Source organism: Leucoraja erinacea, chromosome 1, assembly GCF_028641065.1.
Source record: "Leucoraja erinacea ecotype New England chromosome 1, Leri_hhj_1, whole genome shotgun sequence".
NCBI classification, from domain to species: Eukaryota; Metazoa; Chordata; class Chondrichthyes; order Rajiformes; family Rajidae; genus Leucoraja; species Leucoraja erinaceus.
Window position 1 is genome coordinate 34566060 of NC_073377.1, and position 23300 is coordinate 34589359.

The 23300-nt window shown below is 41.9% G+C and overlaps 1 protein-coding gene across 2 annotated transcripts; it reads right to left on the reverse strand.

Annotated features, from left to right (window-relative positions):
• Positions 1–770: 770 nt before the first annotated feature.
• LOC129695516 (aquaporin-3-like) lies at positions 771–19320 on the reverse strand. Of its 2 annotated transcripts, XM_055632507.1 has the most exons (6): positions 19124–19320; positions 18009–18135; positions 13257–13394; positions 10382–10500; positions 7661–7878; positions 772–1377 (listed from the first exon to the last, which is right to left on the reverse strand). In XM_055632507.1, the coding sequence occupies exons 1-6, from the start codon at positions 19229–19231 to the stop codon at positions 1203–1205; spliced, it is 885 nt and encodes a 294-aa protein (XP_055488482.1). In that variant the 5' UTR covers positions 19232–19320; the 3' UTR covers positions 772–1202. The 2 variants fall into 2 exon arrangements, with proteins under 2 accessions (XP_055488492.1, XP_055488482.1); XM_055632517.1 differs by lacking the exon at positions 13257–13394 and having other exon boundaries at positions 771–1377; positions 19124–19286.
• Positions 19321–23300: the final 3980 nt, after the last annotated feature.

Below are 23300 nucleotides of genomic sequence, written 5' to 3' on the forward strand. Positions count from 1 at the left end.
TGACTCGCTGCTGCGACTCGACTCCTGGGGCCCGGAGGCTCCAGCAACGCAGCCGCAGGTCCGGTGGACTGTGACATCGGGAGCTCGCGGGTCTGGGAGGAGAGAGAGAGACCGCTTCCCGGAGCTCCCGCAACGCGACTTCTCCAGCCGGTGTCACGGGGTTGGAACGACCCGGACCGGGACAGTACATCACCCGGCACGGCTTCATGGCCGTGGGACTCACCATCGCCCGTGGGGGTTCCAACCTTAGACTTTCAGACCAGGAGCGGGGCCGTAAATCGCCCCGCGCGGCCTAAAATGGCCGTGGGACTTATCATCGCCCGCCTGGGGCTTGGACATCGGGAGAGACACGGAGAACAGGGGAGAGAAAAGACTTGCCTTCCATCACAGTGGCTTCACTGTGATGGATGTTTGTGTGAATTTAATTATGTGTATGTCTGTAAGACAGTGTCTTTGTTTGTATGGCTGTGGAAACAACATTTCGTTTGAGTCTCACTGGGGCTCAAATGATAATAAATTTGTATTGTATTGTATTGTATTGAATAAGGGGTGGGAATTAATAAGCTTTGGCTTCTTCCTGCTCCTTTTCGGACACATACGATTTCATTTATTTATAGATATTGTTTATGACAATTTATAAATATTCTTGTTTTGTTTTTTGTATGCTGTTTCACACTTGCTTTTTATTCTTTTATTCTGTTCGAAATAAATAATAAAACAAAATAAATAAATAAATTGATCTATCCCTTGTCCTCCTAACTTAGTTAAGAGCAATTTTTTTTTTTAAATTTCAATAAAAATATCTCTGGCAATTCCATATAATGAAATGTGAATAGGGATAGGCATTTGGTGCACTACCTTCATTGTAATTGCCTATCGAATTAAATTAGTGAAATACAGACTTTATCTGCCACCAACACTGAGATCTGCATTAGTTTAATCCATGCCAAATGAAATGTACATAATAGTTGTCAATACATCAAGAAATGTTGACATTTTAAAATTTCTGTTTCCTGGCATATGTTTCTATTTTTCATCAAGTAATAGAAAGTTCGACATTTTATTTCATAACTAATAAAATAATTGAAAATATACATGACACACAAGAAATGCAAAGCTGAAAGAGATCAATGTAATGTGGCAAATAAACTATTGCAAAATATACTGAAAATTACTAAAACAAATTCTTCAGTGTCCATACATTAGCACCTTCCCTTTGTTTCCTGGCCCATTAATTTTACATTTTGCTCTGCATTGGATGAGGAGTCATCTCTTGTATCAACACGTAATCCCACAGTGAATTGGTACATCAGAACACCCAAAATAGCACCAATGATTGGGCTGACAAGTGGAATCCAAAACCAATAGCTTCCAGCACTGAAAATAAAAGAGAAGCAATGAATCAATAATACAAAATGAGAAAATGCTGCCAGAATACACTTCAGTGTATAAATGTGTCATTATTTTTCACACATAGGGTGGTGGGTGCATGGAGGAGCTGCCAGAGGAGGTAGTTGAGGCATGGACTAACCCAACATTTAAGAAACAGTTAGACAGGTACATGGATAGGACAGGTTTGGAGGGAAATGGACCAAATGCTGTCAGGTGGGACTATTATAGCTGGGACATGTTGGCCGGTGTGGGCAAGTTGGGCCGAAGGCCCCGTTTCCGCATTGTATCACTCCATGATTCTAGAAACATAGAAAATAGGTGCAGGAGGAGGCCATTCGGCCCTTCGAGCCAGCACCGCCATTCATTGTGATCATGGCTGATCGTCCCCAATCAATAACCCGTGCCTGCCTTCTCCCCATATCCCCTGATTCCACTAGCCCCTAGAGCTTTATCCAACTCTATAGATTCTATAGCTACCCTATCTTTAATACTAACAAGGCCATCAGTAAGACTCCCTTCAATTTGTGGACCATAATGGGGACATTATCACCACAAGGACTAAACTAGTTCATAAAGATAGCACCAGGCAAGGACAATAAGTAAATAATCAGATATGGCCTTAAATAATTTACAGGTTCACCCAACACAAGCAAAAACAGATGAACTCCAGCCCTTACTTTGTTCTGTACCAGCATGCTAATGTACACATAGTCCATGCATTGGAGCTTTGGTCACAGCTGTCCTTGTGGTGAGGGCAGCTGTATTGAAGGGCTAAATGGTCAGCTGTTCATCTGCTTAATTTTAAGCACCTTATTCTGAAAAGATAATCATCATAAGGTCATGTGATAAGGAATAGGAGTAGAATTAGGCCATTCAGCCCAACAAGTCTACTCGCCATTCAACCAAGACTTATCTATTTCTCCTTCCTAACCCCATTCTCCTGCTTTCTCCCCATACCTTTGACACCATACTATTCAAGAATCAATCTCTCCCTTAAATATACCGACTGACATGGCCTCCAAAGCCTTCTGTGGTAAAGAATTCCACAGATTCACCTCTCTCCGACTAAAGAAATTCCTCCTCGTCTCCTTCCCAAAAGAATGTCCTTTAATTCTGAGGCTATAACCTCAAGAACATCCTCAAAGATCATGGTCCAAGAGAAGAAGTATAAAAGCAAAGATGAGCGGGAAGCCAGATTGGGAAAACGTTTAAAGAGCAACAGAAGGTAACTAAGAAGGCGATGCGGGGAGAAAAGATGAAGTTTGAAGGTAAGTTAGCCAAGATTATAAAGGAGGATAATAAAAGCTTCTTTAGGTATGTGAAGAGGAAAAGATTAGTTAAGACAAATGTGGGTCCCTTGAAGACAGAAACAGGTGAATTTATTATGGGGAATGAGGAAATGGCAGACGAGTTGAACAGGTACTTTGGTTCTGTCTTCACTAAGGAAGACACAAATAATCTCCCAGAAGTACTAGGGGACAGAGGATCTAGGGTGATGGAGGAACTGAAGATAATTCACATTAGTCAGGTGTTGGGTAAACTGATGGGACTGAAGGCTGATAAATCCCCAGGGCCTGATGGTCTGCATCCCAGGGTACTTGAGCAGGTGGCTCTAGAAATCGTGGATGCATTGGTGATCATTTTCCAATGTTTTATAGACTCATGATCAGTTCCTGTGGATTAGGGTAGCTAATGTTATCCCACTTTTTAAGAAAGAAGGGAGAGAGAAAGCAGGGAATTATAGATCAGTTATCCTGACATTTGTGGTGGGGAAGATGCTGGAGTCAATTATTAAAGATGTAACATTTTTGGATGTAGCATTTGGATGGCAGTAACAGGATTAGTCAGCATGGATTTATGAAGGGGAAATCTTGCTTGACTAATTTTCTGGATTTTTTTGAGGATGTAACAATTAAAATGTATAAGGGAGAGCCAGTGGATGTAGTGTATCTGGACTTTCAGAAAGCCTTTGATAAGGTTCACACAGGAGATTAGTGGGCAAAATTAGAGAACATGGTATTGGGGGTAGGATATTGACACGGAAAGAAAATTGGTTGGCAGACAGGAAACAAAGAGTAGGAATTTAGATCCCTTTCAGAATGGCAGGCAGTGACTTGTGGGGTGCCGTAAGGCTCGGTGCAGGAACCGCAGCTATTTACAATATATATTGATCATTTAGATGAAAGAATTAAAAGTAACATTAGCAAATTTGCAGATGACACAAAACTGGGAGGCAGTGTGAACTGTGAAGAGGATGCTATGGGGATGCAGGGTGACTTGGATAGGTTGTGTGAGAGGGCAGATGGATGGCAGATGCAGTATAATGTGGACAAATGTGAGGTTATCCATTTTGGTGGCAAGAACAAGGCGGCAGATTATTATTTGAATGTTGTCAGATTAGGAAAAGGGGAAATGCAACGAGACCTGGGTGTCCTTGTGCATCAGTCACTGAAAGTAAGTATGCAGGTCCAGCAGTCAGTGAAGAAAGCTAATTACATGTTGGCCTTCATAACGATAGAATTTGAGTATAGGAACAAGGAGGTCCTTCTGCAGTTGTACAGGGTCCTGCTGAGACCACATCTGGAGTATTGTGTGCAGTTTTGGTCTCCTAATTTGAGGAAGGGCATTATTGCTATTGAGGGAGTGCAGCGTAGGGTCACGAGGTTAATTCCCGGGATGGCGGTACTGTCATATGATGAAAGAATGGAACGACTGGGCTTGTATTAACTGAATTTAGAAGGATGAGGCGATCTTATAGAAACATATACAATTATTAAGGGATTGTACAAGCTAGATGCAGGAAACATGTTCCCAATGTTGGGGGAGCTCAGAAACAGGGGCCACAGGTTAAGAATAAGGGGTAGGCCATTTAGAACTGAGATGAGGAAAAAAACCTTTTCACCCAGAGAGTTGTGAATTTGTGGAATTCTCTGCCTCAGAAGGCAGTGAAGGCTGATTCACTGGATCAATAATACCTGTGCCCAAGAAGAGCAAGGTGACTCAATGACTATTAATCAGTGGCACTCACGCCGGTGGTGATGAAGTGCTTTGAGAGGCTGATCATAACACAAATCAACTCCTACCTCGACAAAAACCTGAACCCACTGCAGTTCGCTTACCGCCACAACAGATCAACTGTGGATGCGATCTCACTGGCTCTCCACTCCGCTCTGGACCACTTGGACACCAAAAACTCATATGTCAGGCTGTTATTCATCGATTACAGCTCGGCATTTAATACTATCATCCCCTCTAAGCTGGTTACCAAACTCTCAGATCTGGGTCTCTGCGCATCCCTCTGCAATTGGATCCTCGACTTCCTCATCCACAGACCACAGTCTGTCCGTATTGGTGGAAATGTGTCATCCTTGATAACAATCAGCATGGGAGCACCTCAAGGCTGCGAGCTCAGCCCCCTGCTGTACTCACTCTGTACTCATGACTGCGTAGCCGGTCATAGTGCGAACTCCATCATCAAGTTCGCTGACAACACCACTGTTGTGGGACATATCACTGATGGGGATGAATCAGAGTATAGAAGTGAGATCGAACAATTGACCAAATGGTGCCAGCACAATAACTTGGCCCTCAACACCAGCAAAACCAAGGAACGGATTGTGGACTTCGGAAGGGGTAGGATGGGGACCCACAGTCCCGTTTATATCAACAGATCAATAGTGGAAAGGGTCAAGATCTTCAAGTTCCTGAGCGTGCATATTTCCGAAGATCTCTCCTGGTCCCAGAACACTGATGCAATCATAAAGAAAGCACATCAGCGCCTCTACTTCCTGAGAAGATGAGAAGATTACGGAGAGTCAAGGAAGACTCTCTCGAACTTCTACAGGTGCACAGTAGAGAGCATGCTGACCGGTTGCATCGTGGCTTGGTTCGGCAACCTGAGCGTCCAGGAGCAGAAAAGACTACAAAAAGTTGTAAACACTGCTCAGTCCATCATCAGTTCTAACCTCCCTACCATCAGCAGGTTAGATGGGGATCTATCGCAGTCGCTGCCTCAAAAAGGCTGCCAGCATCATCAATGACCCACACCATCCTGGCCACACACTCATCTCTCCACAATCTGAAATCTCTCTGAAATCTGCAACATCCAGGTTCAGGAACAGTTTCTTCCCCACAGCCATCAGACTATAAAACACAACTTCAAACAAACTCTGAACTATAACAGCCTATTGCATTTTATCTGTTTAGTGATGTGTGTGTATATATATATATATATATTCTATGGTATTTGGACACACTGATCTGTTCTGTATTTATGACTGCAATATCCTGTTGTCTGCAGCAATGCAAGAATGATCATTGTCTTATCTGGGACACATGACAATAAACTATCTTGACTTGACTTGGATGCATTTAAAAGAGAGTTAGATAGAGCTCTTTAGGGCTAGCGGAGTCAGGGGATATGGGGAGAAGGCAGGAACAGGGCACTAACTGTGGATGATCTACCGTGATCACATTGAATAGCTCGAAGGGCTGAATGGCCTACTCCTGCACCTATTTTCTATGTTTCTAAGTACATCGCCAAGATTTGTCCAACTGTGGAGAAAATTGTTTAGGATGTAAGGTGTTAACAAAATGACCTTGCCAAATAGCACTCTGCTCTATGGCCAGAAGGCACTGTTGTAAATTACCTACACAGAAAATCATAAAGCTTTTGGTGACAAGATGCTCAGATTGACCCAAGATAATAATCCTCTAGATGAATAGTGAAGACTGAATGGTCTTGTTCAAAGGCAATAGCAGCATCTGAAACAGTCAGTCACGGAATAATAAAAATCCCAAGCAAAGACAATGGTCATTCAGTCGATCTTTCGTCAGAGGGTGGTGAATCTGTGGAATTCTTTGCCACAGAAGCCTGTGGAAGTCAAGTCAGTGGATATACTTAAGGCACTGTAGATTAATTCTTGATTAGTACGGAGGTTATGGGGAGAAGGCAGGAGAATGGGGTTAGATGGGAGTGATAGATCAGCCATGATTGAATGGTGTAGATGGGCCGAATGGCCTAATTCTATTCCTGTTCCTGTTCCTTATGATGTTATGACCTTATCCGGTCCAGACTGGCATTGAACTGACCAAATATGAACAAGGGAGCAATGAAAATGCTGAGCCATAGTATGACTCTTATGACTATGATTTGTTTAAGAAGGGCAGCAAGGACAAGCAAGGAAACTACAAGCTGGTGAGCCTGGTATCAGTGATGGGTAACTTACTGGAGGGGGTTCTGAGGCTCAGAATATATAATATTTGAATATACGAGGTCTGATTAGGGATTGTCAGCACAGCTATGAGCATTGGGAAATAGTGCCTTGTAAATCTAATAATGTTCTTTGAAGAGATAGCCAAGAGAATTGATAAGGGGAGGATAGTGAATGTCTATACAGGCATTATTAGCAAGGCATTTGACAAAGTCCGACATAGTAGATTAGTCCGGCAGGTTAGAATGCATGGGATCCAGAGAGAGTTAGCTAATTGGATACATGTTGGCATGATGATAGGAAACAGAGGGTGATGATGGGAGCTTGTTTTATGGACTGGAGGTCTGTGAGCAGAGATGTTCCCTAAGGGATCGGTGCTGGGTCCATTTTTTGGGTCCACTGCAGTTCATCATTTAAATCCATGATTTGGTTGAGAACGTACCGTGCTTTGGCAAATAAGGTTGCTCGATATTAAGAAGTTAGTGAGGCCGCACTTAAAATATTGTGCATAGTTTTGATTACACTGCTATAGGGAACTTGACATTAAGCTGGAAACAGTGCAAAGAAGATTTATGACAATGTTGCCAGGACTCGAGGCCTGATCTAAAGGGGGAGATTAGGCAGGTTGTTGTATTTTGGAGAGTCGGAGATGGAGAGGTGGCCTCCTAAACATGTAAGAAATCATGAGGGGTATACATGATAAAGAGAATTCAAACAAAGTCGTTTACCCAGAGAAGGCGAATCAAAAACTAGAGGGCATAAATTTAAGGTAAGGGGGGGAAAGATTTAATAGGAACATGAGGGCAACCTTTCCCACAGAGTGTGTGTGGATAAATGCAACGAGCTGTCAGAGAAAATGCCAGGCAGCATTTAAAAGACGAACAGATACATGGAAAGAAAAGTTTTAGAGGGATATGGGTTAAATAGAGAAAAATGGAACTGGGTTAAATAAGCGTCTTTGTTGGCATGGATGGGGTTGTTTCCATGCTGTATGGCTCTTTGACTGATTATAATGGAATTAGTAGTACATCTACTAATAAGATAACTAAACTTACGTGAAAACTTCAGATCCCCAACCAGCAATAGCCGTAAACAAGCGAGGTCCAATATCCCTGGCAGGATTTAATGAGTACTGGGAATTTGATCCCATTGACCAGCCAATAATAAGAACCACTACACCGATGGTGAAAGCTTCCAGTCCCGTCTGCACTGGGGTGTGTAAAGGATCCACAATGATAAGGATACACAATATGAGAGCTGCAGTCCCAATTGCCTTTAGAAAGTAAAAAACAGCGAAAGTCAAACATCAGATTTCGACCCTTTTAACGTTGCATGTCATGTCTTCAATAACTTTCATTTAACTTACTGGCAAAAGACCTTCTGATTTGTGCTTCACGATGCTAAGCCAAATGTGAACATTCGAACAACGTCTGATGATATGGTAACAATCAGTTCGAATTTTAAGCATCTTAAAGAGTACATGGCTTGCTAGATGATCTATGTCCATACAGTCGCTTGATTTATTAACAGTAAAAATATATAAAAATATGAAAGCACGAAACAAATTGTTCACGCATACCTGCGCAAGCAAGCACACATGCACACACACGCAAAAAAAGTCATTTATTTTCAGGAATCAATAGCGAATTTCTCTTTGTGAGAACATCAAAAGACATGGGAGAAAGTTTTGTGGAGGCAGAATAAACTGCACCAAAAGCACAGATGTCATTTATTTCTTACACACCTCTGAATTGTTGTGAATTGCATGTTCCTGTAAGAGTGAAGGGCAAGTCAGCTGGGAGTAATGAGAAAATTTGTTCGGATCAAGGAGACATGAACCAGGTATGGGCAGCTGGGATCAAATGGATCCCTGGAGTGGTTTAGGGACTCGGGAGCATTCTTTAGGAAATCAGGAGGACAAAAGGGGGAAGGAGATAGCTCTGGCAGATAAAAAATTAAGGAGAATCCAAAGAGATTTTATGTACATTGGACGTTGGCTATGGAACTGATACACTGTAATGGGTAAGCAGTCAGCATTTTTTTTTCTTAGGGTGAAAAAATCTAATACTAGAAGGCAAATCTTTATGGTGAGAGGGGCAGTTTAAAGAAGGTGTGCAGGGCATGTTCTTGCACACAGATGGTGGTGAGTGCCCAGAAAGTGCTGCTGTGGGAGACAGGTATGACGGTGGAATTTAAGAGAATTTTCATACAGATATATATGCAGGGCATGGAGAGATATGGATTAAGCACAGGCAGATAAGAGTTGTTCTTGGCATCATGTTTGGCACAGACATTGTGGGCCAAAGAGCCAGTTCTTGTGCTGTGCTCTTTGATGTTCTATTTTCTAACACACTACAATGCTGAGAACTATATTCTGCATTCAATTGTACTTGAGTTTGACGATTATTTTTACACATGGTATATCTGATCTGTTTGGATAGCACGCAAAACAAAGCTTTTCATTGTACTTCGATACATGTGGCAATAATAAACCTAAACACAAACTTTTTTACTCAAATGGTGGTGGATATATGCACCAAACTGCCAGAGGAGGTAGTTGATCAGATGATACAACGACATTTAAAGGACACTTGGACAGGTAGGAAAGGTTTTAGAAACAGACATACAAAATAGGTGCAGGAGTAGGCCATTCGGCCCTTCGAGCCTGCACCACCATTCAATATGATCATGGCTGATCATCCAACTCTGTATCCTGTACCTGCCTTCTCTCCGTACCCCCTGATCCCTTTAGCCACAAGGGCCACATCTAACTCCCTCTTAAATATAGCCAATGAACTGGCCTCAACTACCTTCTGTGGCAGAGAGTTCCAGAGACTCACCACTCTCTGTGTGAAATATGTTTTCTCATCTCGGTCCCAAAGGATTTCCCCTTTATCCTTCAACTGTGACCCCTTGTCCTGGACTTCCCCAACATCGGGAACAATCTTCCTGCATCTAGCCTGTCCAACCCCCTAAGAATTTTGTAAGTTTCTATAAGATCCCCCCTCAATCTTTTGAGGGACATGTGCCAAATGCAAAGAAATGGGGATCTACGTCTTGGTAAGCATGGATGCATTGGGCTGAAGGGCCTGTTTCTGTGCAGTATTACTCTATAAAATGTTAAAATAACCAAAAATAGTGAGACCATACCTGGCGTATTTGTGTACAGTATCGGCCTCCTAATTTGAGGAAAGACATTCTTGCTATTGAGGGAGTGCAGCGTAGGTTTACAAGGTTAATTCCCGGGATGGCGGGGCTGTCATATGCTGAGAGAATGCAGCAGCTGGGCTTGTACACTCTGGAGTTTAGAAGGATGAGAGGGAATCTCATTGAAACATATACGATTGTTAAGGGTTTGGACACGCTAGAGACAGGAAACATGTTTCCGATGTTGGGCGAGTCCAGAACTAGGGGCTCCAGTTTAAGAATAAGGAGTAAGCCATTTAGAACGGAGACGAGGAAACATTTTTTCTCACGGAGAGTGGTGAGTCTGTGGAATTCTCTGCTTCAGAGGGCGGTGGAGGCGGGTTCTCTGGATGCTTTCAAGAGAGAGCTAGATAGGGCTTTTAAAGATAGCGGCGTCAGGGGATATGGGGAGAAGGCAGGAACGGGGTACTGATTGGGGATGATCAGCCATGATCACATTGAATGGCGGTGCTGGCTTGAAGGGCCGAATGGCCTATTCCTGCACATATTATCTATTGTCTATTGACAAATGTAACTGTCCTGTGAGTTGACCAGAGGCATAACTTGTATCCGAACCTTTTCTTACTCACCTGATCAAAAATGCCATTGAGTGCACTCACATGTTCAAGTGGAAAACTTGTAAATATCCCAGCAGTTGAGTTTGGTCCAATTACCGTTAGCTGTTTATTTCCATGAAGCCACAATTTATCTGCAATTATGAAATAATTGTTAGATTTTGGATTTACCCTTTTAGTTTTCCAGTGCAGAAATTCGTATTTTTCTCAGGATGATTTGAATATTACTCTTCTGAAATTATCAAAAATGGTCGATAATGCAAAACAAGAACCGCCTCTTAACAATTAAAATGCACACAGTAAAACAAAATATCATCCGCACGCAGCTAAATAGAGGTTGAGAAAAGTTACTTAAGAACAAGGAAATTATAAAAAGCCGGACTTTTGCAATCTGAAAGCTTGCTCATAACAGAACCTGGATATTTTTATATTTCATTCTTTCCTGATAAGTTCAGGAGCTTTACTTTAGACTTTACTTTGAAGATAAAGACTGGAAACAGGCCTTTCGGCCCGGTGACCAGTGGACAGCCCGTACACTAACACTATCTTACACACTAGCGACAATTTACAATTTTACCAAAGCCAATTAACCTACAAACCTGTATGTATTTGGAGTGTGGGAGGAAACCGGAACACCCGGAGTAAACCCACGCGGTCACAGAGAGAATGTGCTAACTCTGTACAGCCAGCACCCGTATTCAGGTTCAAACACAAGTCTCTGGCGCTGTAAACTGCCGCTCATAAAGCTGCAGGTTCTGAACTTTGGTTGTGTTCAGCTGCCACTTATTAAATGGATGGTGTAGCTCTGAAATGTTTCCCACATTAGACTAGGAGGTCTATTAAAAAAAACAAAGCTCAATGTAGATCAAAGCAAGCAGCAACAACTGTACATTTCTGATGAAGAGTAACATAATGTTTTTGAAAAAAATGACTTTGAAGCATGGTAACATAGAAATTGTATATAAAATTGTGTGTAAACCATTGCAGCAGTGTGATAACCAAGCTTGATATGCACCACAATAAAAAAATAACATTATCCCAGACACCCACTGTTTGTGCCAAAATGCAGAAGTGGATTCTAACCAAAGCTCACAAACAAGTGAGCGCAAAGCATTATTTTTTTTATATCAGATGAATTGATAGAAAATTATTCCAATGGCAAAAGCTATGACAAACAGTGAATGAAATTAAAAGTGATCCCAGATTGGAAAGATAGCATAAGAGAAAACCATCTGTTTTAGGAGACTATACAGACTGGGATTTTGTCGACTTGAAGCATGTACTCATGGAACATCCCTCTTGTCTGTGCCTGGACACTATGCAAATCTTTTCCTTATTCTATATCCACTGTATGACTGAAGAAACAGATAAATCTAAATCTACAGCTAGAAATTCATTGGCTCCAGAACTATTTAATGGAATAAAGCTGGCACTCTGGCAGCCATTGAAGAGAGTGGTGAATGCATGATCATCTTGCACCCAATATGGGCTAGCAACAAGTTACATCAGGCGGCTCAGCTGCTCTGGGGGTTTAGCTATGTGGGATAATATGGGGCAATCTCATCAAAGATTAAAATAATAAAAGTTCAATCAAGAAATGATATTGTCTCTACGGGAAGTCAGCAGCCAGAAGAGGAAATTCAGGAACTATTTTTTCATGCATACGTTTGCAAAGAGTTGTAACCTTCAACCCAAGCTGTAGATGCCAAGTCTATTGTAGCTGTTTATGTGGATTGCCATTGATTCTTATTATCTTAGAATATCAAAACATTTAAAGATTAACAAATTGAAATACGTATTAATGCACTTTGAAAGTTGAAAAATATATTCACCATAATTTAATGGTGAAATAGATGAGCTGTAAATAACAAATCATCTTTCTAATATTCCACTACAGGGATGTTCATTGTGTATAGTAAATGGTAATTAAAGTATTTAGCATTTGTTTTGGCACTCTTTGAAAATTGGTTGCAGGAGTAACTAATTCAACAACTCAGGCATCATTTGGATCTGGAAGACTGGAAGACAGTATGTGGTCAGATTTGAGAAATGTAGAAACAAGGAACTGCAAGGTAGGATTATTGAGTTGAATTGAATTGAATTGAATACCTTCATTGTCATTCAGACCTTACGGTCTGAACGAAATTTTGTGCCTGCAGTCATACATACAATCATACAATAATAAACAACAATAAACACAAATTAACATCCACCACAGTGTATTCTCCAAGCACCTCCTCACTGTGGTGGAGGCAAAAATCTTAGGATTACTGTCTCTTCCCTCCTCTTCTCCCTCTGCGCTGAGGCGATTCCCCACCGGGCGATGGCATAAACAGTCCCGCGGCTCACCGAACCCCGCAAACGGGCCGGCTCAAACACCGCGGCCCGGGGTGGTCGAAGCTGCCGCCCTCCAGTCCAGCGGACGTGGCCTCTGGCCCGCGGCTGAACCCAGGACTCAGGTCCTATCATTAGTTGGGACAGGTGAGAAGAGGAAGGCACTTTACTCCCATTTAAGTCTTCAAGATACATTTCTTCCATCTGAACAATGAGGAACAATTACTTGGCCGTTTTTAAAGTTCTTACTGGCATATTAACAAATTGCATTTTATGCATTGTTGAAATGCGGCCACGCTGGTGCAGGGGTAGAGTTGTTACCTTACGCACTTGCAGCACCAGAGACCCGGGTATGTTCCTGACTACGGGTGCTGGCTGTACGGAGTTTGTACATTCTCCCCCTGATCACGTGGGTTTTCTCCGAGATCTTCGGTTTCCTCCCACACTCCAAAGACGTACAGGTATGTAGGTTAATTGGCTTGGTGTATGTGTACACGGTGCAGATTCGGTGGGCCGAAGGGCCTGTTTCCTAAACTAAACTAAACTAAATACTCACCATAATACAAACCAAACATTATTCCTGATCCAAGAAAGGCACCCACTGTTTGTGCCAAAAAGAAGAAAGGGAATTTTAACCAAGGCTCACAAGCAAGTAAGCATAAAGCAAAGGTCACTGCTGGATTCAGGTGAGCTCCTGTAAAGCAATAAAAATGAGTTTGGAATTAATATACAGGGAAATAGGAAAATGGCAAAGTATCAGTGTTCCTGCTTTCTATTGAGAAACATTACCTTTGATTTAGCCTCTTGAGTCAAAAGTGTAGCAATTCAAGTGTTGCCTCTCAAGACAAAAAGTGTTCCTCCATTGTCAGTTGCACCATCTTAAACAAAGTTCCCAAGTATCCTCCTAGGTGCCGGTAAAATATCCGTTGGCACCATTTAAGGGCAGTTGAGCTACCCTCAATATCCTTGCCAAAGAAAAGTGTTCGGCACGGACTAGAAGGGCCGAGATGGCCTGTTTCCGTGCTGTAATTGTTATATGGTTATATGGTTATTAATCCCTTAACGAATACTACCAAATCAGATTGCTAAATTGTTATCATATTATCATTTGTGAAAACGTACAGTGTTCAGATTAATTGCTGCATTTCTGCATTACAACAAGGCCTACACTTAAAAGCACTTCCTTGGTTGTCAGATCCCTTGAGATGTCCTGATAGGGACTTGAATGGCACTATACAAATACAAGTCTTTTATTTTGTTTTTTAACCCAACCAACAAAGTCTGGACTATTTATCAGCCGACTGCAAAGTATGTGAAATCTGAAATAAATCAGGGTCAGGTAATGAGTGTGTTTGTTGTTAGAGGACTTTTCTTTAATGTGTCAAAGAACCAATATTTTATTTCATTTTACGTGATATTCAGCAGTCCATGAAACATTATCACAGGAAGACATGATTTCACCTTCAATAAAGAGAGAGTACGGATAGATGGCACCTATGTGTGTCCCATTTAGGACCCACTATTCTGTGTATTCCTTGCTACAATTTAGTAAACTCCAGAACCTTCCTCTGTGTGGTGGAGCTGCCTGTTGTCTCTGCTTAGTTATCCCTCAATGGCGAAAGGAGAAAACCCGTGTGGTCACAGAGAGACCGTACAAACTCCATACAGACAGCACCCATAGTTAGGATCGAACCCGTGTCTCTGGCGCTGTAAGGCAGCAGCTCTACCGCCGTGCCTGTGCGGACCATAGAATAACACGATGACCTGCCTCAAAATCTACCATCCAAAATCCACTGCAATTAAGTACTTTGGGAGGTTTGTTCTGGAACGAATCAACTCCTGCTACAGAAATGACCTGGATCGGCTTCAGTTTGCCTGTTGCCACAACGTCTACAGCAGATCTTTCTAATTCTCCACTCTGCTCTGTACCGTTTGATTAAAGCTTGGTGGTTCACACTATCATCCCCTCCAAACCCATCTCCAAGCTCCAATACCTGGACCTCTGTACTTCATTTTGCAACTGGACCCTTGACTTCCTCATTGGCAGACCTCAGTCAGTGTGGATTGGCAACAACAACCTCTCCTCTCTGACCATTAGACACATAGGCGGGTCTCTCTTTACACCCACGACCGTGTAGCTGAGCACAGCTCCAAAGCCATCTATAAATCCACCATTGTTGTTGGCTGAATCATTCTTCCTGTGATAATGTTTCATGGACTGCTGAAGAATCTCTTGCTCAATGTCAACCAACAAGGCCAATGAACTATGGTTGACTTCAGAACGGGGATGTTTGGAGACCATGTTCCAGTTTTCAATTGTTGGGTCCGTGATGGAGAGAGTTAGCAGCTTTCTATTCCAGGCAGTAACATCTCAGATGCCCGGTTGGTCCTGGGCCCAACACACAGATGTAATCACAAAGAAATTAAAAAAGTTTTGGCATTTCAGTAATACAAGCTTCTACAGATGTGCTGGAGAAACGATTCCACCAGGTTGCATCATGGCTGGGTATGGCAATTCCAATGCACAGGAACACAAGAGGTTGCAGAGAGCAGTGGACTCACCTGGTCTGTCATGGGCACAGCCCTCCCCACCATCGAAAGCATCCACATGAGGAATGCCTTAAGAAGACGGCATCTTCTTGGATGGGATAGCAGACTCAAGAATAAGACTGGGATAGCAGACTCAAGAATAAGACGGTACATGAGCAGTGGTGTACGTTTAAGGGTATACTGTATAACCTTCAAGAAAAATTTATTCGAAAGCATCCACATGAAGGTAGTGGGAGGGTAAGAGGAGACGGCATCTATTACTCAAGGATTCCCACCATATGAGCCATGCCTTCTGGATGCTACCATTTGGCAGGAGGTACAAAAGCCTGATGTCACACACCATCAGGTTCAGATACAGCTACTTTCCTACAACTATCAGGTTCCTATAGTTGTACAAAGTTGTTAGTTATAACCAACAACCCTAAGTCTATCTCAATGAGACTGAAGGAGGAACACATCCAAGGGCATGGGGATTGTGGATGCATTGGTGATAATTTTCCAAAACTCCCTGGAGGCAGGAACGGTCCCAGTTGCCTGGGTATATTTAAGCAAGTAAACAGAAGGCGGGTAACTATAGACCGGTTAGTCTAACATCGGTGGTGGGTAAAATGTTAAAGAAACACTAACGGGGAGAAAGGTTGACAGAACAAGTTAGTCCTGTTTAACGAATCTTCTTTGAGGAGTAACAACCCGGGTGGCAGGTGGATGTGGTAAGGGGGGACAAGGTGCCACATAAGATATGGATTGGAGGTCTTTAGAGGATTGGCTAACAAATGATGAGGTTCATACTCGGGATGGCAACAGAGTTGACAGTTGTTGGAAAAGGAGGAGGGGAACCAAGTTTATATCCATTTGCGGAGATACAAAAATGGGAGGAAAAGTAGGGGACGAGGAGGATAGGAAAGTCTGCAAAAGGATATAGATAAGCAAGTGAGTGGGCAACAACTTGATGAAATTTAATACTAATAAATGTGAAGTCATTCACTTGAAAAAAAATTAAGGGCAAGTTATTTTCTAAACAGAAGTTTAGGGGTAATGCAACGCAAAGGGATCTAGGGTATTAACTTCTTTATTGAGTATAAAAAACACGGAGGTCTTGCTGCAGAGTGGTGGCTGTGTGGAATGAGCTTCCAGTGAAGGTGGTGGAGGCAGGTTCGTTTTTATCATTTAAAAATAAATTGGATAGTTATATGGACGGGAAAGGAATGGAGAGTTATGGTCTGAGCGCAGGTATATGGGACTAGGGGAGAATACGTGTCGGCACGGACTAGAAGGGTCGAGATGGCCTGTTTCCGTGCTGTAATTGAACTTCTTCACCCAGAGGGTGGTTAATTTATGGAATACTGCCCCAGGGAGCAGTAGCAGAAACACTAAAATAGATGGTTTTTTAGCTGCCAAGGGGCATCACCAGGGAAGGCCTAGGTACTTTTTTTCTAAGTGTCGATCGCCTTTGCACTCCCGAATTGGATTCTATGTTTTTTCTCCCCCAGGAGATGTTCTTGGGGGAGAGGGGGGTATAAAGGGGAACTTGTGTTCTTTGTGTGTCTACTGTTTATGTATTAGGTCTCTGTAGTGTTCAGTCCATGAGCGAATGGCGGTGCGGGCTCGATGGACCTGGTGGTCTGCTCGCACCTAGCAAGATTTCAAGGATTCCCACCATTGAGCCATGCCTTCTGGATGTACCATTTCACTGTGCCAGTGCACCCATCAAACTCGCCTACAACTGACTTGTACAAACTTGATAACCATCACAGCCTATCTCAACACCACGGCACTTGGTTTACAGTTCTGAACAAGTTAGGGCCAGCAGATGACCAGCAGGCGTGGAAGCTTTTCCACTGAAAAATTCAAACAAGGGGACCTGAGAATCAGGGGTAACATGAGGGGGAATCTTTCCAGGTGGCTGTGTGGAATAGCTTCCAGTGCATAGGCAGGTTCGTTTTTTTACCAAATTGGATAGTTATATGGACGGGTGGAAAGGAATGGAGGGTTATGGTCTGAGCGCAGTTTCACAGGGGGACTGGATAGCTGACTGTTATATGGTTATAGCACCTCTTGCATCACCAAGGCCTTACTAATTGTGTTTTGCACTAATGTCTTGTTTTCTTGTGGGGGTGGGGGGTTTTTTCACTGTACCTCGGTACACGTGACAATAAACTAAACTAAACTAAAGTTTGGAACTATTTCCTACCCTCCCTGTGCTGTAACAAACAATCCAGAGGTGTATCAGCTAACAGCAGACGCGTTCCTGTGCAATGGACTCACTGATTTATCGGCCACTACACAGACTGTTTAGGTCAAAGTTCCCCAAGTCTTTCTTTAGAGCAAATTTCTCCAAAGGAGCAGTGAAACTATTTTGTTAGATCTTTGAATATCGCAAGTTAAACAACATTCGCCAATCAATGCCATCGCAAGTGAGGGTAACAATGTGCCACTTAACAACATAGTCACATCTTGAAGAAGAGACATATTTTGATAGTTTTTAAATAGTATTATATAAAATCATGAATACTGAATAAATGGAAGATGCTCTTTGTTCCTAGACCTTTTAGTCTCAGCATGTGAAGTCTCAAGGTTGGGCACTCGGACTCACAATCTGCTTTTATTTTCCTTACAGAGAAGTTTGCTCTTGCCACACGCTCAGTTCCCTGTGGTGCCATTTTGTTCAATGGAAATTGATAACCTTTTATGAAAGGTGCATATTCAGAGCAATGTGCGTAATGGTCTGAAAATCCTCGAATGATAAATATTGACATACCTGACACTTTGCTGGTTACCAATATGCCCAGAGCTACTGCAAATCCTATGGCAAAGGTGACAGACAGAAATTGACTGTGTGTGCCACAGTTAAGTGTGAACTGTGCTATTGCTCCACAGCTAAGCATCTGTAAAGAAAAACACCAATAATTAACAGATGTACACTCAATTGGACACAAACTGCTGGAGTGGGTCAGACAGCATCTCTGGGCAAAATGGATAAGGTTGGGACCCTTCTTCAGACAAAATAGTTTTACATGTACTCCATTCTTTAGTTTAGTTTATTATTGTCACGAGTGCCAAGGTACAGTGAGGAAAACCTTTTGTTTGCGTGTTATTCAGTCAAAGAAAAGACTATAGGTGAATAAAATCAAGCCATCTGCAGTGCAAAGATTTAGTGCAAAGATATAACATTGAAGTCTGATGAAGTCTGATCAATTATTGCTCGATGTGTGACTGAAGAGCGGCTGAGGATCATTTTAGATTTTCAAACAGGTCAGTTGAGTAGAAAGATGGAAGACAGTGAGTCAGTTACTCCGGTTATAATTTAGTGGCATAATCCTGTTATCACACTTTCAATGTTGCACTTAATTTTTTTTATTTGTCTGTAATTAATAGCAAAGCTCAAATCACAGCTTCAGTTTGTAGTTGCAATGCACTAGCCAAGATTTATCCTATAATTTAATATCCTCCTCCTCTTAAATCTAATGGTTAAACCAACTTCTTACTAAATTTGTTAACATTATATTAAAATGCAAATATAATTGCGTGATTCCCTTAATTTGGGTTAAATAGTGAAAGAGAAATTAAAATCTTTAAATACACTTGTAGAATTCTGAAGGGATCATTTGCTTTACGTAAGTATATATTTTTAACTGTTGTAGGAATGAAGTAGTTAAGAACAAGAAATTGTTGTGTGTGAAGAAAACATAAATGACAAATAAATATTGAAGACATAAAATCTATATAAACAAGGGAAATGAAACTTTACTGTTCTTTAAATGTTCTTTATGAATTAACCTGCAATGTTTATTTAGTATTTATACTTGCTATGTAACAGAAGATTCATAAAAACATCTCAGTAATAAAATATGACAAATTCAGTAGAAAACTCACGGTATGAATTAATGTTCCCAAGCATTCGGCCAGGCATTGCTTTACTAGAATGCTTCGAATTCTCAACAGAATTGCCATTTTTCTGAGGATCTCCTCTTGTTTCCCCATTTTCAATCAGATTCTAGGTTGCTGAGTTCTAGAGTAGCTGCTACAAACCGCTTCAGGACAAAAGCCAAGCTTTTGAGCTGCGAATTTCTCTTTAAATACACGGAGAAAGCCATTAAAACTTCCACCAAATACCAGTTAAAGCAAGGATACATTTGCAACATGTATCTGACTAGATCAGTCACTGCATTAAAACGAGTATCTTATTACCTTGCATGTGTTATCCTGGGGAAAACTGCACATTGTTTTTTTTTTAATACTTCCCGTCAAATACAAACAATTTTTTGCAATATCAGTTTATAATCTATGGATCAAAATTATAACGTGGAAACAAATCTCAAGCAGACATTCTAGTTTCAGTTAATAGATCAATGTAAAAAAATTACACTTTCATCTTAAATTTCAAACAATCTCAATATTGTCAGACAACATGGAAACAGGCCATTTTGCCCACCATGTCCATGTCACCCAATGGCCACTCATCTGTATTAATCTCATCTTCCAGCCCTTATTGAGGATATGTAACATTTAGTGAGAAATTTATTTAGTCAGAGGGTGGTGAATCTGTGGAATTCTTTGCCATGAAGGCAGTGGAAGCCAAGTCAGTGGATATTTTTAAGGCAGAAATAGATAGATAGATTCTTGATTAGTACAGGTGTCAGAGGTTATGGGGAGAAGGCAGGAGAATGGGGTTAGGAGGGAGAGATAGATCAGCCATGATTGAATGGCAGAGTAGATTTGATGGGCCAAATGGCCTAATTCTATTCCTACCACTTATGACCTTATGAACATTTTGAAGAAAAATATGGAATGCTGGAAACACTGTATTTTGACAGTAATTTCAGATTCAATCTCAGATTCAACCTACAAATTTTCGATAACCTTAGTAAAACATTGTTGCTTCTGCTCGAAGAACAATAAAATGAATGTGATGATAATCTATGTTACAGGACAGGTCTCATGGCACTTAGGTCGGTAAACGGTTCAGGATGTTTTTATATTTAAGTGGGCATGACATATTCTATTCTTGGCACATACTGTTATATTTGTTATTACAAACTCCAAAGCTTTTGAAAGAATGTTTGTGAAAAAACATTGCATTAACTTATCATCTTTCATAATTTCCTGATTGGCCTGGGCATTTTATTCTTTCATGTGTTGCATGTCCAGGGATTTAACGAAGGGTCGCCCCCACTTCAAACTGCTGTTGATTTATGTATAAAAATGTTCATTTCCCGTTATTGTTTGAACATCATCCATACATTGTAAGCTTGAAGGGCCTGTCCCACTTACGTTAATTGTTACAAAGGAGGCAAGTGTAATCTAACTTCTTGAAAAACTGCAATACATGTGGTGATGGTCCTTTTACGGTGTTGGCAGGCGGGATGTTCCAAGATTTAGATCCGGCGAGGATGAAGCTAAAGCAATATATTTCTATGTCAGGGTGGAGTGCGACTGGGAGGCATTCACCTACTAGGCTTCTTGCTGCCCTCTAGGTAGTAGAAGTGATGAGTGTGAAAGCCCAACCATCGATCACCGCTCACACTAGTTCTATGTTACCACATCCACTCCCTACACATGTGGGGGTAATTTACAGAGGCCAATTAACGTACAAACCACCACATGCCTTTGGGATGTGGGAGTAGACCGAACGGTCACAGGGAGAACGTGCCAGCTCCACATAGACAGCACCCAAGGTCAGGTTCGTTCCTCGAGTCTCTGCCGCTGTAAGGTGAATTGGAAAACTGGACTGCAAAACAACTTCAATAGCCAAAGCCATTACTTTTAGATTTATAAATGGCACCAAAGGATGGGGCAGTGGTAGGGCGCCAACAAGGCCGACACTGAAAAAAACAAATCGAGATTATTAGTAAAGTTGCAGAAGGGACATGTAATTGGGAGATATGAAAAATAAAGTAATTATATTTTATTGAAAAGTAACAATCTAAGTAGAATAGTCAAGGAATTTGACAATATAAATGGTAGAAGTACACAGTATTGAGGTTATTAAGGAAAACAAAAAAAAACAATTCTTTCTTGACATGTAACAGGACGGACTGAATATCTGGAGAAATATTCAAATTATGAATGAAATGATAAGGACAATTATTGTTGCAAGAAACAATTTCATAAGTGACAGGAGCAGAATTAAGCCATTTGGCCCATCAAGTCTATTCCGCCATTCAAGTTCAAGTTCGTTTATTGTCATGTGTCCCTGTATAGGACAATGAAATTCTTGCTTTGCTTAAGCACACAGAAAATAGTAGGCATTTACTACAAAACAGATAAATGTGTCCATATACCATGATATAAATATACACACACATGAATAAATAAACTGATAAAGTGCAAATAGCAGAAAGTGGTTATTAATAATCAGAGTTTTGTCCAAGCCAGGTTTAATAGCCTGATGGCTGTGGGGAAGTAGCTATTCCTGAATCTGGTTGTTGCAGTCTTCAGGCTCCTGTACCTTCTACCTGAAGGTAGCAGGTAGATGAGTGTGTGGCCAGGATGGTGTGGGTCTTTGATGATACTGCCAGCCTTTTAGAGGCAGCGACTGTGATAAATCCCCTCGATGGAAGGGAGGTCAGAGCCGATGATGGACTGGGCAGTGTTTACTACTTTTTGTAGTCTTTTCCTCTCCAGGCGCTCAAATTGCCGAACCAAGCCACGATGCAACCGGTCAGCATGCTCTCGACTGTGCACCTGTAGAAGTTAGAGAGAGTCTTCCTTGACAAACCGACTCTCCGTAATCTTCTCAGGAAGTAGAGGCGTTGATGAGCTTTTTTGATAATTGAATTTGAAGCCCTTTCAACCATCGACCCATTGATATAAATGGGGCTGTGGGTCCCCCTCCTACTCCTTCCAAAGTCCACAATCAGTTCCTTGGTTTTGCTGGTGTTGACATCCAGGTTATTGCGCTGGCACCATATGGACAGTTGGTCTTGATTTCTGTCGAGGTAGGATTGATTGCTCCATGATCATCCCCATCAGCACTTATGCCCCACAATAGTCATTGAGGCCGTCACTCTTCTTGGGCATGATGCCTTTTCGCACTGGGGACTGGCTACAGCAGAGTCATGGGTAAAAGAGTGAGTACAGCAGGGGGGCTGAGCACGCAGCCTTGAGGTGGGGGTTCACCCCGTGCTGATTGTTATCGAGGCTGACACATTTCTCCCCAATACCAATACGAACAGATTGTGGTCTGTAGATGAGTGGTCAGTCGAGGATCCAATATTGCAGAGGGATTGAATCGATCCACAGAGAGCCCATGTTCTGTGATTTTGGTAACAACAAGAGTTTTAAGGGGATGTTCTTTCAGTTGTTGAATGCCGAGCTGTAATCGTTATGGACCGATAGCACAACAGCCTGAAAACTATATAAAGGAGCACTTAAAGTGTTGTCCAAGTAAAAGTAATAAGTGCCTAGCTAGCATGAGGTTTCTAAAAGGCAGGATCGCATCACAAACCGTTGAATCCATGTTGTGGCTGTTGGTCCAAGCACAAAACTGCATGTAGAAATCTGGTCCAGGTTTTTGTCGAGGTAGGAGTTGATTTGCTCCATGATCAGCCTCTCAAAGCACTTCATCACCACCGGTGTTAGTGCCACTGGTCGATAGTCATTGAGGCACGTCACCTTACTCTTCTTGGGCACTGGTATAATTGATGCCCTTTTAAAGCAGGTGGGGACCTCAGACCTCAGAAGTGAGAGGTTGAAAATGTCCGTAAAAACTCCCACCAGTTGGTCCGCACAGGTTTTTAAGAACACGACCGGGTATACCATCAGGTCCAGGTGCTTTTCGGGGGTTCACCCCTCTGAAGGATTTCCTGACGTCGGCCTCTGTGACCGAGACTGATTCAATCATCCTAACCCCATTTTCCTGCCTTCTCCCCATAACAAGATTTACAAGCACCCAGATTTGCTATTATTCACCCTTTTTGGAATTGGTCTTGAAGTGGTCACTGAAAATAAACAGTAGTCTGAATATTCATATCAAACAATGGATTGAATCGATCCAAAAATATTAAGGGAACAGGAGCAGATATGGAATGTTGCCTGATTTGTTTTCCCC